The following is a 17,271-nucleotide window of genomic DNA, read 5'->3' as shown; positions in this document are numbered from 1 at the left end:
CTTTCATTGGATTGTTTCGATTATCAATACTTATCAAAGGCATTCCGATACTATCATATCTAAGAACATTAATAGACACAAAGTATTTTGTGTAAAGTTTCATACAAATCAGCCCAGCTGTTTTAGAGTCCATAGGGAACGAACATAGATAAAGTTCCTTTGATATAATAGTAGAGATATATAAATAGTAGAGATATATATTAAAAAAGTTAGTTTTATAAGCCAATTTAACGCAGATTTTGTTTTTAAAAAAAATTAAAAAGAAAAAAAAAAATCAACAAACATTAATTTGTTTATGAATCTAATTTTCGACATATTTTTTTTTTTTCTCATGGGATGGTGTTAGCAAGATTGTAAGAACCCACGCAGTAAACTGTAGTTCAATGGCGATGTTTAAAATATCCAAATCACGTGCAAAGTGAATGATGAAAGTTTTTTCTCTGTGTCTCTCGATTTGAACATTTAAAACTTTGCCATTAAATTTTTACATTCTTGTTTATTTTTTTTCTGAAACAAAATCTGTACTGAATTTGCTTATTAAGCCTTTTTCAATTAAAATTTAGACTAGGCTTTTATCACAGACAAGAAAAGCATCTTCATACATACATACATTATATATATAAAGTTATGAAAATGTATATGGCAATTAAGCTACACAGAATATTCCGAGTTTCATTCTCATGAGAATTCGTCAGGCTTATGCGAAGAGTTGTGGTTGTCTCGTGTTTATATATACGCACATGCTATTGAGTTTTTTGTTAGCCAATCAGCTTTCTAGTTGCCATTGCGCCCATCCTAATCAGCCAATAGGCAGACACAGGACAAAAGCACAGTTGACCTCCAGTTCACCCCTTCTGGGTGTTTATGGAAAGGGTAGATATCAGAACAGAAAAACGAACGTTACGTGGAAAATGGCTTAAATAACACTGGTTCAATATTTAAATTTAAAAAAAAAAAAAAAAAGAAGAAGACATCTCACACCACAATTCAAACCCAAAACGTTTAGATAATGAACCAACGTGCTAACACACTGAGCTAACGCGACGTACATGAAATTTAGTCAGTTTTTCAAGTATTTAAAGTAAATCAGGTCATGACTCATCTGAGGTGGGGGGGGGGGGGGGGTAAACTAAAGAATAAGCGAAGTAATAAAAAAAAAAAAACGTTGTCCGGGTGTTTAAAGGTGTAAAAGAAAAAAAAAAAAATAGTTTTGGTCGGGATGCGGGATTGAACCCGGAAGCCTTGATGCGAAGGTGGAAACAAAAGCCAACCACTTAACCATCTCGACCACGAGTGAGAGTAATTGATGCGCGAGTGAAACATTGATATTGAGGTTAACCATAGGACCTCCACAGCGAGCAGTGCATTTGAAAATTTTTGGAGGAGTACAAAATTATAGCTAAATACAGACCAATTAACATGATTAAAAAACAAATTTCAGTGCTGACATGTTTACAATCTTGAGTACGTTGCACTCTCCCTTCCATCTAAAAATTCTAGGAACTATTTTTATTAAATCCTTGAGACCTCTTTACAAGCAAAAAGAAGGTCTTTTAGGACTTAATTTAGTTTCTATGTAATTGTCCCCCCCCCCGCTTTTTTTTTTTTCTCCCTTGCCATATTCATGACTATTTTTTTTTTTTAAATTATACTTTCCTCGATTTAGCTCTGTAGAGCAAGGAACGAAACCTGGTTAGCTAGCCTTTATTTTCCCTTTTTAATCATGTTAATTGGTCTGTATTTAGCTATAATATATATACACATATATATATATGGAGAGAGAGAGAGAAAGACTGGAGGGTCAGGGGCAGTTATAGACATTATGCATTCAAAACTGAGGATGTATGCAGAAGACAAAACAGATTTTCTTTTAACTCTTGTATTTTCCATACAACACCGGGTGGCCTTGCTAATCAATAAATAAACTGAAATAACAAACAAAAATTTCAGTGACTTACTTTCCTCGAAGCGTAATTTTCCTGATTCTTGCCAGATATTGTCGGATTTTGATTAATCTTTCCCGGCATTTCTGTCTGATATATCTGGACAAAAAAAAAAAAAGAGTAAAAATACGATTAGTTTTTATTTATTTTCATGAATTCCTCTTTTCCTTTGCGTAGGTGTGTGCGTGTGTGCATGGGGGGGGGTCATCCGTTAGTTTCACACTTTTTTTACACAGTTGTTTGCATAATTGTTGTTATTCAATCTTTTAATCGTCAGGTAATGCTGCACCATTTGCTCCTCCTCTTCAGACTCGCAGATGCTTGGGTCAGTTTTGTAGTCGCTGTCTGCTCAGAGCAACTTTTGATTGCCCCCATTCCAGGATTATCAGCGGAGTCATCACTCAATCACAATATCATCTATAAATTTTGCCTTAGAAAAGATGACATGATTCCATTTCCGTTTGATGAAAACTGGGCAGACATTGTCATCTTTCAAAACATGAATTTTCATATGTAATAAATATGACCATGTTTTTGCTTTTTTTTTACACAGGCATCACCACATTATCAAGGCCAAAAGGCCACTCAAGGATAAGGGTCAAAGAGTGTACAGTAGAAATTGGACAATATAGTAATCATTAGTAATGAAAATTTGGTAAATTTGATAACTTATATGGAACGGCTCATCAAGAACTTATTTACGTTAGACTTGAACACAACCATATTGTCGTCAGCCGGAAAGCAGGAAAACGAAAGACAATTCCACAGAAAGAAGCTTTGTTCATGGAATCTACGTTTAGGTTCAGGCACAGATAAAGAGTGGGGGGAATTATTGATAGTGTTTTCAGCTAGACGAGTCCGTGTCCATTTTCAAGACTTTTCAAAGTTTTTCAAGACAAAATTCAAGTTTTCAAAACAAAAGTAGGTTATTTTACAATCCACAGCGATTTGAAAAACTGGTAAAAAAAAAAGAAACAAATATACAAATGAATATTACCATAGCCAATAAAAGTTACTTTGCAATCTAACCCTAGCCCGCATCATTTGTTTGGTGTTTTTAAGTAGTTTTAAATGCTTTTTATTTCATTTCAAATATTAACTCTCTTTACGCCTTTTAAATTTTCAACCAAGATGGCTGCTGTCTTGTCCATTTTTCTTTTTTTTTTGGAGGGGAGGGGGGGCGACCTTATTTTTCAATTTTAAATTATCACAATTTTATTTTTATTGTAGAGGGGGTGGGGGCTTGCCATTGGAGAGTCCCATCCAATGCAAGGAAAGTATTTTTTTAAAGAGGGGAGAAATAATTTTATTTATGATGACACCACTACTCCTCTCCCCTTGTGCCCCCTCAAAAAAAAAAAAAAAAAAAAAAAATTATATATGAGAACAAAAATAGATGGAGATTTGAATCTTTACCATGAAACTATGCAAGGTAGTTTTGTGATAAAGGGGCATAACTCGTGTATCCACAATAATACTATGCAATTTCAAAACAATGTATTTCGATTTTGTTTTTAATATTTAAAAAAATATTTTAATAGTATTTTTTATTAATACTTAAAAAAATATTTATTTTGATTTTATTTTTAACATTTCAATACAAATTTTTACAATTTTCAATACCTTTTCAAGACATTTGCTATGTTTTCAAGGATTTTTCAAAGCAATAACAGAAATAAGGCCTTTTCAAGGCAAAAGTCAAAATTCAAGAACATTTTAAGCCTGTGCAAACCCTGGATATACTCTTTATTTATATTTATATATATATATATATATATATATATATATATATATATATATATATATATATATATATATATATATATAGTCTTGGAAGTTTTTAACCTTTAAAACTATCCAAAAAAAAATTTATCATTCATTAGAAAACTATTTAGTTAGTAAGTCATTCAATCACCTGCAATCACTGCACAAACTTGCTCTCTCAAATTCACTACAGTACCAGTAATAATTTATTTTTTAAGGGATCATCAGTTGTTTACCATGAAACACTGTTTCGGAGATTTAAAAACAAAACAGTGTCTTACATAATGAGTGTTGATCAAACACCACTTCCCTTAATCTTAGGAAAAAAACAGGTTACAAATATTAGATCTAGTTTCCTAGTCTTAATTACTTTATCTAACCTATTTATGTTATAAAAATGAATTTATATATATATGACGGACTCTCCCGCCAAATTCAACATATGAGCTTCTGCCACAACAACTAAGTTGTTCAGAAATCTGGTGAAGGCTTTGTGTAGAACCAACCATAGTTTTTGGTATTACTGCTAACATTTGTCAGTGCAGATGACTGCCACAGGACAGTATACAGGTTTTTACATCAGAGTTTTCTTATCCTAGATACATGTCTTAACAAAGACTGGGAGTGTATCTCTCTCTGTTTTTTTATTTTGACTCTCAACAGAGTGATTTCCCTGTCTTCCATCAGCTGCCTCAGATCTTCAGGATCACAGTTGGCGTCACATGCAATTTGCTGGATGCACGTGGATCTAGGTTATGGTATTGTGCCCGTGTCGTGGAGTCCACAGCAATAGATTTCTCACCAGCTTTTGCTTGCCCCTCTGGCAACGACCAGCAAATAATAGACGTCGCTCCCACATAGTAGTAGATATGGCACGTAAGTCGTCATAAAGTTGCTGCTTCATGAAACGATCTTGCCAAGATATATTTAACACTGTCTTGCTTTCTTTCCAATCTTTTGGTGAGTGTCCACATTGTAGCACTGTAAACAAGGACAGACTTCACCACTGCTCTGAAGAACTGCCTTTTTAGTTTGTCAGTTAGTCTTGAAGTCCATATTAACCGCAGCTTATTCAATACAGCCCATGCTTTTGAGATGCGGATTTCGATATCTCTTTCTCTGTGGAACCTATGTTACTGACCAGGTATGTAAACTCAGCGGTTTCTTTCAGTATTGTTCCATCTAGAGCCTTGAACTGATTTTATGATACAGTATCATATATAACTCAAGAGAAGAGAAAAAAAAAAAAGGAATAGTTTTTATTTAAAATTTTCAACATCAATAAGATGAACGATTTTTTTGGCCATTTTTTGTAGAAGGTTAGGTTTACCACAGGTATAAGAAAGTGTTGATACTTTTTCACTGGTATGCAACAAATTTCTTCCACATTTTCTTGCATCAGAACAAATTTTAAACATTTGAAAATGTTCAGAAAACAAAAAAAAAATGTGATTTTTTTTTTTTTTTTAAATAAATAAACGTAATATTTATTTAAATACAAATTTTCGGTTTGCAAAGAAGCCATCTTCAGGTAGAAATAAATTTTAGTATTTTTTCTTCTTTTACTTCATCCTGTCTTGGTGTTGTTTTGACGGCCACGAAAAAAAAAAAAAAAGAAAATCACATTTGTTGGCTTCCTTACAATTTTCAAATTTTTAACTTTCAACGACGCAAATCGTACTTACTTAAAAGTGCGCGCCAGCATCCCTTCTCAGATTTACATAAAAAACAGAAGTTCTTATTACATCGGAGACCGTTAAAACAATGCCAAGACAGGATAAGGAAGAATTGAAGAAAAAAAAACAAAAAAAAAACACTAAAATTTATTTTTACTTGAAGATGGTTTCTTTGCAAACCGAAAATTTGTATTTTAATAAATATTAGATTTATTTACTAATAAAAAAAAAAAAAAAATTGCATTTTGTTGGCTACAAAAAAATGCCTGAAAACCTCTTCCACCTAATCATCATAAAATGTATAAACGAAATGATCAAACACTTACCTGGGCCAGTAAATTAACTTTTTATTGATCTGTTTCACAGCTTTGTCAAAATTCTCATCAAGTTTGGTCTTTTCCCACAAACGACTCGGAAACGCAGCTCTCTCCACTTCTTTCATGTATAAGTAACAAACACCTGAAAGACGAGAGAAAAAAAAAAAAATAATAATAATTTTGGTACTTGTCCAGAATCCAATCTAATCAAAACATTTTATTATGTACATACCCACCACGGAACAAAAATGTCATATTCCAAAAATTAGGTAAATTGATCAAGCAGGTCTTTTTAAATATAGTCAAATCTTACTATTAGGCCACTCATGCTATTATACCACATCTGCTCGGTCCCAACAAAATTCAATACAAAATAAATTAACTATGTCACCCCATAATCTCAATATTGCATGTGGTTGTTTTTTTAATTCAATTTTTTTCGTTTTTTTTTTTTTTTATTCATCCATTTTTCACGTGTTTTTATTTGAGAAACTCTTGTCACTATGCTACTTTCAATTTGGATTCTAACGATTATGATTGGTTAGAAAAAAAACAAAAAAAAACATTCTTTTTCACTAATAACAGCCATTGTGAAGATACCCTTGAAGGTTGGAGGTTACTTCAGCCGAAACGTTGTGAGAATAACAACCAAGATGGGAACAGTAGTTCGAACAAAGTCAAATCTCACTATTATGACAATTTCACTATTTTAACATTTTTGCTTGATCCCGATAAAATAAATTTATTATTTTTATTATATTATTTTGAAATGAGTAATTCGTTATTTGTTTTATTTATATATTTACTAGGGGGGGGGGGGCACCCGGCGTTGTCCGGGTGTTTGGAGGTGTGTGTGCTCGGCAGGGTTGGAGGGGGGGGGGGGGTTAATAAAAACACACAAAAAAAAAACTAACGTAAGGCAAACGAACGATGTTAAATGTAAAAATCAGAAAAAAAAAAAAAAAAAACATGAAACAGAAAAATGAACATTAAAATTTCATTAAAAAATCTGAAAAATAAAAACAAAAAAAACATGCAAAAAATGGCTTAAATAACCCTGTTTCAATATTAAAATTTAAAAAAAAAAATCGAAAAAAAAAAAAAGAAAAAAAAAAAGACATTTCACACCACGATTCGAACCCAAAACCTTCAGACAATGAGGCCACGCTCTAAGCAACTAAGCTAAGAACGACGTTGACGAAATTGTGTCTGTTTTTTAATATTTAAAGTAAACCATGTTCCGACGTCATATGACGCATGCATAGAAGCGAACTTGTCATGAGAGGACGGATTTTGCTGACCCCTCCCTGTAGAAAACTGATGATTTTAGGGTGAAGAAATGAATGTTTTTGGCCAATTTTTCGATATTTGTCGGGCGAAGGTTGGAACTTTAAAATGATACTGATCTGGCAAAAATCTGTGACCCGTGTCGGAAGTTTTTGTGAGACATACAAACACACATACAAACAAACATTCATACACACATTTTCGCTTTTATATATATAGATTTATTTATTTGTTTGCTTGTTTGTTTATTTATTCATTCATTCATTCGTGTATTTATTTGCTCATTTATTTGTTTATTCATTTATTTGTTTGGTTATTTATTTATTTGTTTATTTATTTGTTTATCTATTTATTTGTTTGTTTGTTTATTCATTCATTCGTTTATTTGCTCATTTATTTGTTTGGTTGTTTATTTGTTTATACATTTATTTTTGTTTATTTATTTTTTGTTTATTTTATTTATTTGTTACTTTGTTTATTTATGTTTATTTATGTATATTTGTATATTTGTTTATTTATTTCTTTGTTTATGTTTATTTCTTTGTTTATTTCTTTGTTTATGTTTATTTATTTGTTTATTTCTTTGTTTATTTATTTCTTTGTTTATGTTTATTTCTTTATTTATTTCTTTGTTTTTTATTTCTTTGTTTATTTTTATTTATTTGTTTATTTGCAAACTATTATCCTCATCTTCTAGTTGTTGTTTCACAACATTTTGGCCAACTATTTCTCCGGCCTTTTTCTATATTCTAGAAAAAAATATACTAAATTTATAACTTAAAATATTGCAGCATAAGAAATTGATTATATAATGTTATAAATTGAATTTTTTTTTAAATTCATAATGCTGCAATATTTTAAGTTATAAATTTATATTTTTTACTAGAATATCTTGTCCTTTTCTTTTCCAGTTTTAACAACTGGTCCTTTACTTTTCCATGTTTAAGCTTAACCATATTACTTTCCATGCTCGCATTTTTCTATTGTAATCCATGATTCATGAAAATATATCTATAGCAGTTGAGCTATACAGAATCTTCCAGGTTTCATCCCCATAGGGAATCATTGTGTTCTGTGTAGCTTAATTGTCATATATTTCCATAAATTACAACCTAGCTCTATTCATATATTGAGCACTCTTAAAGTAAATATTTAACATTGATACATAAAAACAGTATTCCCTTATAACACTGTGGATATCTGAAACAAACCCGATAAATTATATACTGCACACCCGTTATCATCCGCACCCAGCTGTTCCATCGTTTCACAAGCAAGAAACGTTGGTGCTTGTTAAGATAGTGTGGACAAATAGATTCTTTTTTTTTTAAATAGATCGTTTTAAGCAAAAACAGTATTACATACTGTAAAATGTTTTTGACTCCTAATGGGGGTATATATTGTATTACCCAGGCGGCGTACCTCAGTCCAACAGGTGCTGGGCCAGTTCCCGACCCCTCACCTGTTGGGGTACTACCCTGTATCCATGCAGCCGAAGCTGCTAGGAGACCTTCCCCATCAGACTTCTAATGGGGGTATATATTTAAATGCTGCCCACATCAGCATTATGTGGCACAAGGCCGGAAAGTGGGAACCCCGCAGGCTCCCCTAAAGAAGGAGCACTCCTGCAATTTTAAAAATTGCTTGAATAACCCCGTCGGCATTCCCCAGCCGGGGCGCCTCAGGCAGCAAGCAATAAACTTGCTCCACCGGAAAGCCCGGTGGCAAGGCCTGGGAGGGTGGACCTCCTAGGTATTACCCAGGCGGCGTACCTCAGTCCAACAGATGCTGGGCCGGTTCCCGGCCCCTCACCTGTTGGGCTGAGTGTCAAGTGTCGAATCCTTGACTTGTACTACCCTGTCTCCATGCAGCCGAAGCCGCTAGAAGACCTTCCCCATCAGAGCATCTAATGGGGGTATGAGACGAATGGATTCGCCAATCATTTTTATAACCAACGGCTGTGCTAAACAACCAATGAAAACGTCCCAAAATTATTACAAAAATTGTCGAATTTTGAATTCAATCAGTTCGCCGTTTACGTCACAGACCGCATTTAATTCTTGGCCGCCATTTTGGTTACTGATCTGAACTACGCCGCCATCTTTGTTCAACACAATATCTCAGAACTTAAGAGGTTAATTACGCCACGCGTTGCATAATAAGGGGACAGGCTGTGAAGAAATCGGAGAGGCAAGCCAAGAACGTGATATGAGGGTCACGTTTCAACCATAACATGGAATGTTGCACGAGCGTCACCTGAGCTAGTGACACACATTTGGAACGCGGTGATGTTTCAAGGCCAAACAAACAAAAGGAAATTGGCCTACAATCGAAAATAATAACATCAACAAATATTTTATGACCAAATCGGAATGCAGATGACATTCGCAGCTGGGCTAGAGAAACGTGATCGATACCAATATAAACAAAGATGTTTTGGTTTTTAAAAAAAGAGTAGCGGCCGACGCGGTGAGAATCAAGTCTGTCATCTGTCAACCCCCCCCCGCCATGCCACCTATCTCTAACAACACTCTCTCTCCTCGCTAGTGGAGTCAATGACAACCGACACAAAAGTGTAAAGAAAGATTGTTGAAAATAAACTCGAATTCTTTTGTAAACAGTCGAGTCTTTTAGTTGTCATTCAAAATATACACTCGTCGGTAAACTTGTCTGGCGACCATTTTGTCCACGCAGTTATATAGACTGAGTGCACACAACGCAACACACGGACCGCATTTGATTCTTGGCCGCCATCTTGGTTACTGATCTGAACTACACGCCATCTAAAATATTCGTTATGTCAGTACTAGCGCACTTATTGATCTGTGCTAAAATAATATTTAGAAAGCCATTCTTAACATGGGGGTTCTAGTGTTTTTAATATTATTTGTGAACATCCACATCCAATTCTACTACATTGTCATCATCACACGAGTTTGTATCTTACCTTTTTCTTCACGGACTGTTGCATACTGGCTGTTGGCGAGTGGACACGAATGTTTATTGCAAAGTCCGGTCAAGTTATACTCATGACGACATAAATTTTTCGTTTTGGTTCTGAAAAAAGAAAATAATTTTAATTAAGATCATTAGACGACCCTGTGACCCGTCGAGTCAATGGTGGAACAGTGTACATTAATTTGTAAATTTAGTGCCCTAATCCTTTTTCAGGTTATTACATGCTAAATCCAGTAATTTTGCTAGATTAGCCATTTTATAGCCAAATTTGTCCTTTTTTTGTTGTTGTAGTTGTAGTAGTTTGGACTTCAAAAATTGTAACAAGTGTTTTGATTGAATAATGTTTGATATTCTTTTATTTGTATTTGTCTTCATTTTTTGGAGGGGGGGGGTACGACATATAAATCCTTTATTTAATGTTGGATTTTGGAAAAAAAGATTTTTAGGCTTCAAATATTTATTTATTGTGTTTGGTTCTTTTGTTAAAAAAAAAAAAACAACATTGCTATTGACTTTGCAGAACTTGACTGAGTTTTGCCAGGGAAAAGGAAAAAAAACAAACAATAACATCAATATTCGGTGCATTTTTGATCAAAAAGCCAGTATCTTCAGACAACCTGATCTGGTAGCACCAGATGTCCAATCAGATATTACCACTTGGAGCCAAAGTGGACCTGGGAGCAATGGTGACTAGGGTAAAACTCCACATTACTCACAGGAAACAAATAAATGAAACGTCAGAAAGCTGAACTGGCCTTCAGCCAACATTCATTTCTGCACCCGTGTATTCACTTAGCAAGTCAACGTTTTGGTTGACGTCACTAAATTTGAACGCTTTACACTTCCTATGGCCTCGTAGTGTAGAAGTAAGATGTCACTTTTTTTTTTTTTCACTTTCTTTTCCGCCTTCACATCACGGGTTCGAGCCTGTCTGCCTACTAACATTTTTCTTTTCTTTTACACCTCCAAACACCCGGGCAACGCCTGGTACCCCCGCTAGTTTACTATAAATAGAAGTCTATGCATTTGTAAAACCAGTTATTGATTCACACATCAAATGAAAGCGACACAAAATTGAAGACGACCTTTTAGTTAAAAATCAATTTAACTCCAGCCACAATTGAGAGCTGAAATAATTCCTGGCCGTAAAAATAAACAAACTGAACATCCAGCCAAGCAAACCACTGTGCAAACAATCTACAATGGACAAAAAATTGGTAAACATAGATTTTCCTGAATTTTGATATTGACCAAAGCAAAATATATCTGTGAAAGTTATTTTAATATTTCTAACTTATAGTAATAACTAAAACCTTTTTATTATCTCCCTTAGATGATTTATTTTAAATGTAAAATAGTCTGGTTATTTTTACTTTTGTTTACAAAAGTTTCTTGGCTTTTTGGTCAAGATCAAAGTGTAGTATCTGTTCTTCAGATGCTGCACTTCCATTTCTTGTTCTCTTTCGGTGGAGGAGAAATCCTTCACGACTGAGACAATTTTTATTTTTGTACCTTTTCTCCACGTTAAAAAACGACCCTGGTGTCTAACTCTGTCCCGTGGGGAGGCATAGTAAATGGGTACAAATAAATATTTATTTTTTTTTTATAACTCCATTCTTTGTTTTTCTTTTCACACTCAGGGCTCTACATTGCGAGTGAAACAGTCACATTTGCGAGTGATTTTTCAAAATGGCGACTAGAAATAATGAAATGCTTATCTTTTGGCGATTGTATTTCTTTCACTGACAATCTTCCAAAGCTCACTACCGAGTGAAAAAATATCTTTTCAACTTTTTTTTAATAAAACGAGGCAAATCAAATTATGTAAACAATAGGTTTAACAAAATATTTTTTTTTTTTTAACAAAGGCTGTTTAAAAAAAAATATCTGAGGAAATTTGAATGTTTATACCTTCAAGTATCAACATAAAATTCGGTATACATTTAGAATTACGCTTATTAAAAAAATGCAAAAAATCTTTATGATGTACATACTTGTCACAGAAGTAAGATGTCATATTCTAAAAATCATGTGGGCTTGGCTAGTAACTTTTCTATTTGGCTAGTGAACGGAAATGTTTTGTCAAAGGTCAACTAAAAATAAATTTGTCCGTAGAGCTCTGACTAAACGTGTTGCTGTGAATACTTCCAGACACACAAACATAAATATATATATATATATATATATATACACACACAAATAAATACACATTTCTCTTTATTACAGAGTGGAAAATACTTACTTTGTCTTGAAAGAGCAGAAGGAATTGTTTATTATACTCCAAATAACCTGGAAAGAAAAAGAAAATCAAATTCTAATTAAGGACTTTTTCATTTTTTAGAGAAGGGTTCAGTTTGTTCATCATTTTATTCAGTTGAGTGTACACTTTACATGCTGTCATGCACTGGACAGCTTTTACACTGCGTTAATCCAATGGGGTGTTTTGTCACCCAAATTTTGCTTAAGTGCTCATAATTGCTAGTTGGCAACTTATTTCTTTTCCTCCCTTCCAGAACTCTCCTGACTCAGTGAGGGTATAGCGCACATGCTATGACGCAGTTGTATCTCAGTTTTCCTTGGAGGTAGACGTCGCTTTGTCCTTCTGGAATGTCCAGACATCCCAGTTGACTAACATAGGTATGATTTTATGATTTATATATTTCTTTTTTAGCAGAAATGAAAATTTGTAGATATAAGCACATAGAATGTATCATTAGGATACTCTGTAATATTTAATATGAAATTGATATGTTTTGGTATTTTTTTTATCATAAGTTTTGATGGGATTATTATTTTAATTACAATTTATTACCCTTTCAGTCTTGTAATTATGAACTTAGTTAATGTAATATTTTAATTTTTTCTTAGTTTTATAATTTATTTCATTGTATTATTTTATATTGATATCGACAAGCTACAAGTGATTCAAACTGTTTAACAGGGAATGTAGATACATCCTGAACAAGCAGGATAACATTATTTTACAAAATAATAACACTATAAACATTTTGGCGCTTATGTCAACGGATCATTAAATCTAAGGGAGATAACCAGTACAGACATAGCAAAAATAAGCATATTTTGCAAGATATAATTTTGGACGCTGAAATAATCAGTAGAAGAACGAAAGAATGTTAAATGAAAAAAAAAAAAAGGTTTTCTATTTTCGTTGTTTTGTGTACGTTAATTATTATGCGCCCCAAAATGAAACTACAGAATAGTAACAAAAAAAAATAAAATCATAGCCCTAAATTGATGGTTTAAATATTTCAAAATCTCATTCAAAAAAGTTTTAATAATCGTGACGCTAACTGATTTATTTTTTTATTTTTTATTTTTGTTAAAAAAATAAAAAAAATAATTAAAACGACGGTTTAAATACTTAAAAAAAGTACCGTCATTTTCGTTAATTAACAAGTTTATTTAATTTTTGTTTAATTACCATCGTTTCAAACAAGTTTATTTAATTTTTTGTTGTGGATTAATTAATAAACATTGCAACAGTTTTCTTTTGTTTTGTGTTAATTAATAAGTTTATTTTGTTACTTAACTCCGCTAACTTGTTTCCTTTTCGTAAACTACTTCAGCAATTTCCGGAACTCGGCTACAACAATCGTGTTATTTTTATTTTGTTTTTTTAACATTCTTTCATTGTTCTACTGATTTTTTCAGCGTCCCAAATTATATCTTGCAAAATGTGCTTATTTTTGTTATGTCTATGCTGGTTATCTCCCTTAGATTTAATGATCCGTTGACATCAGCGCCAACGTTTTTATATTGGAGTGTGTATACACTGTATAGGACTAACGATGTTTGGAACAGAAAGGTGACTAACGCAGGATTAAGAAACCGACTTCAAACAAATCTATATCTGGTCAGGTCTTTATCCTTCTTTCTCTCAAATCCTCCCATATTTTCTTTCGCCTTCCCTGGGAGCTGAACTGTCATCAGGTGAAAATTTAATGTTCAACCAAACTGTATATTTTCATTACCTGTAGTTTTGTTTAAGCCTAGAGTTTCTAGTAATTACCAGGATTTCAAATGGAGCGTTCTGTCAGCCATTTATTTTTTTGCTCTAACGCAACATTTTTTTGATGACAAAAAAAAAAAAAGTGTACACATATACAAAGCAATGGCTGAAACCTTAGGAAATGACATCCGATCTGTAGTGGAATGGGGCCGTAAATAGTTGGTAACATTCAATGCTACTAAGACAAAGCCCCTTTCCTTTATCAACTACAAAAAAATCTTAACCACTGATTGCCATCACAAATAATATCCTATCTGAAAACTCATTGTTTAAACTCCTCAGTTTAACATTCACAGGAAACATGAATTGGAACAAGTACATTGCAGCAGCCTTGGCAATTCATTCAAAGAAGGCAGGCTCCCGCTACCATGCTAGAATACTACTCACATTTGATACTATCCTGTATCTCTACAAAACGATCATTCACCCATGCATGGAGTATTGTTGCCACATTTGGGCTGGTGCATCTATCTACAGTCTCTCCCCTTTCAGACAGGATCCAAAAAACAAGGATCTAATAGGTCCTGCATTATCAACCAAGCTCCAACCCCTGTCCCATCACCACAATGTTGCATCCCTATGCTTGTTTAGCAAGTATTTTAATGAAATATGCTCTGATGAACTCGTTGCACTTGTGCTTCCTGCTTCCTCAAGGTAAATTACTCTCACTAACTAACCCTACAAGCAAACAAAAACCTACCTCTTCAATGTAGATGCCAGAAAGTTTTCTATTCTCATAATTTCTTCTCTCAAACTGCTAAGCTTTGGAATTCCCTCCCTGTTTCCTGTTTTCTTTGACTGCATAAACATGCCCTTACATAGTGCCACTATAGGTGTGGTTCCATATAATATACATTCAAGTGGCAATATGCCCTGTTTAGAGTGAACCAGAGTTTAAAAATAAAAAAAAACATTTAAAAATATACATAAACAAATTCATCCCAGTAGGTAATAAAAATTTTTTTAAGTTACTTTTCTTGCAATTGGTAATATTTAGGTACGTGCATTGCCGAATAAAGATAGGGCGACAGTTTTGAAAGCCGGTTTATCATAATTTTTTTGTAGGCTTCTAACTACTTTTTGATTTGTATTTGTAAGACTAAAGTTATTTTCCAAAGCATAAAAAAATATTGGTACTTGTACAGTTTAGTCAAGACATTAAAAAAATGAAAATATCGAAAAAAAAGTTATATTGTACGTATCCGTTCTGAAGTGAAGATGAAGATCTCCGAAAAAAAAAAAAAAAAATTTCACTAAATTTACATCGGTGTTTTCGAGCTGAATAAACATGTTACATTGAATAAAAACACGAAAAACATATCCAGTTTGGTAGAAAAGTAACTTATCTTGCCTTTGATAACATTTATTTGTTATATATTTGTTGTTTTGACAACTTTTTCGAATCTATGTGTACAGTAATACAAACCCTTAAAATTTAAAAAATACAGAAAAGTCTGTATGATGTATGTACCACTGTACCAGTCACGGGATAATGATAAATTCCAAAAATCACGTAATTTGATCAAGTAAAATCAAATTTCGATGAGGGTTAAAAAATAAATAAATAAATAAATAAATAAAAAGCGACGCACAAATCGGTAGACAAGGGCAGACAAGAAGCTCTAATGCATGTAGAAACCGTCATAACAATCACTGATTACCTCCCCTTATGTTCTCTAGAAAACCATGGTCTTGTCTGTCACTTATCGGTAAAATAAAAAGGGCAAATTTGGTTTACGTAAAAAAAAAAAAAAAAAAAAAAAAAAAGCTACCTGATCAACTTTTGTGACTTGGAGAATATATAATCTTTCGTATTTTTTTACGACCTGCCCAGTGCCCCAGCGAGCGTAGTAAACACCCTTCCTCAACCTCCCCATGTTAAGAACGGCTTTCGAGGTTGGGAGTGTTTATTCCGAAAGCCGTTTTTAACATGAGGTTGGGAGCGTTTATACTACGCTGGGGCAAGTCGTAAAAAAATATATACCAAATCTTTAATCCGTGACAATTCGCTATAAGTGCCAATCTGAATAAGTACCCTAAACGGTATTGAACATAAGGCTGATTTTTTACCTCGGCACTCATTTGAGTTGTCTCGCCTTTCATCAGATTTCATCATGCCCGATGAATACATTACGAGTCACTTAGTCGTAAAATTTGATTTTATTGAAAAACTAAATAAAAATAAAAAATACTTGATCAAATTACATGATTTTTGGAATATTTCATGACCGTTCCGTGACTGGGAAGTACAGACTTTTCTGTATTTTCTGTTAATTGTCGCCATAAGTGCCAAGTTGAATAAGCACCGTATTTTCAGGTTAAATTAAAGTCTTACTATATATTTGTTTATTAATTTGTTAGGTGAAAGTATAGAATAGTTACAAAACACCCTCCCCATGTTAATAATGGTTTTCTAAATCTCCAATATTTTAAGATTTAAGAAACTACGGCTGTTTTCAAACAGAAAACACACGACACATTTCGATATTCATGCAGTTTACGGACCATGCTGAAATAATAACGTTACTATTTAGAAGCCCATTCTTAACACCAGGAGGAGAGGAAGGGCTTTGTTAACTATTCTGTACTTTCACCTAACAATTTAATAAATAAAAGATACCGTAAAAATTGAACTGAATTTGAAAATCCTATCTAAAAATAAAAATATTTAGCACGACAAAAACACGAGAAAGCGAAGAGAGATTTTATGTGGAGATTGAAAGGTATTTTTTTTTTTTTTTTTTTTTGTTAAGATTATCACGTGAGCGTCTGAAAATGTGGCTGCGTGAATATAAGTAAATGTAAACGAAATATACTTACATCATCGTGTTGCATTGTGAAGAATTTTCGGAAGTTTTATCGTCTTCTCCGAGGACGCTTAACAAGACCAAAACTAAAACACGTGGTCCAACAGAAGAAATTTCTTTTTGAGCATCAATGGCGCCACCTAGCAGCGAGAAATTAGAGGGAGATAACTCGACTTTTTTGTGTGTGCGTGTGCGTTTCTACCCTTTTTTTTTTTTTTTCATTCATACTCTACGATGTAAAATATTTATTCTCGGTAGAAATACTACATTTCTACTGGAAAATTTGGTACAAGGCCGATAATGGAAGATAGGGAGAGGACAGTAATTACTAGGGCTATGACAACAGCATATTCTTTTCATTGTTTTGACTCTCGAGTGTGTATCCGACACAGTTAATCAAGAACCATCACTCTATATAAAAGCGGTTAATTTTTACGACGTACCCCAGCGTATTATAAACACCCCAACCATCCCATGTTAAGAACAGCT

General features: G+C 33.3%; 1 protein-coding gene and 1 pseudogene across 1 annotated transcript in view; one reads left to right on the top strand and one right to left on the bottom strand.

The window, feature by feature from the left end:
• The window catches only part of LOC145267026 (protein MAK16 homolog), a 63,993-nt gene extending 47,054 nt beyond the window's left edge, over window positions 1–16,939 (bottom strand). Inside the window, exons 1-5 of the mRNA XM_080122956.1 lie at window positions 16,796–16,939; window positions 12,188–12,234; window positions 9,935–10,044; window positions 5,710–5,842; window positions 1,959–2,042 (exon numbers count right to left, since the gene is read on the bottom strand). Of these exons, the coding sequence (XP_079979082.1) occupies window positions 1,959–2,042; window positions 5,710–5,842; window positions 9,935–10,044; window positions 12,188–12,234; window positions 16,796–16,810 (389 nt within the window). The 5' untranslated portion in view covers window positions 16,811–16,939. The remainder of the gene's footprint in view (window positions 1–1,958; window positions 2,043–5,709; window positions 5,843–9,934; window positions 10,045–12,187; window positions 12,235–16,795) is intronic.
• LOC145267345 (U2 spliceosomal RNA) lies at window positions 11,330–11,462 on the top strand (annotated as a pseudogene).
• Window positions 16,940–17,271: the final 332 nt, after the last annotated feature.

Source organism: Euprymna scolopes, chromosome 42 (assembly GCF_053919585.1).
Source record: "Euprymna scolopes isolate OS-2025 chromosome 42, ASM5391958v1, whole genome shotgun sequence".
NCBI lineage: Eukaryota > Metazoa > Mollusca > Cephalopoda > Sepiida > Sepiolidae > Euprymna > Euprymna scolopes.
This window is presented reverse-complemented; position numbering and strand designations above follow the sequence as displayed.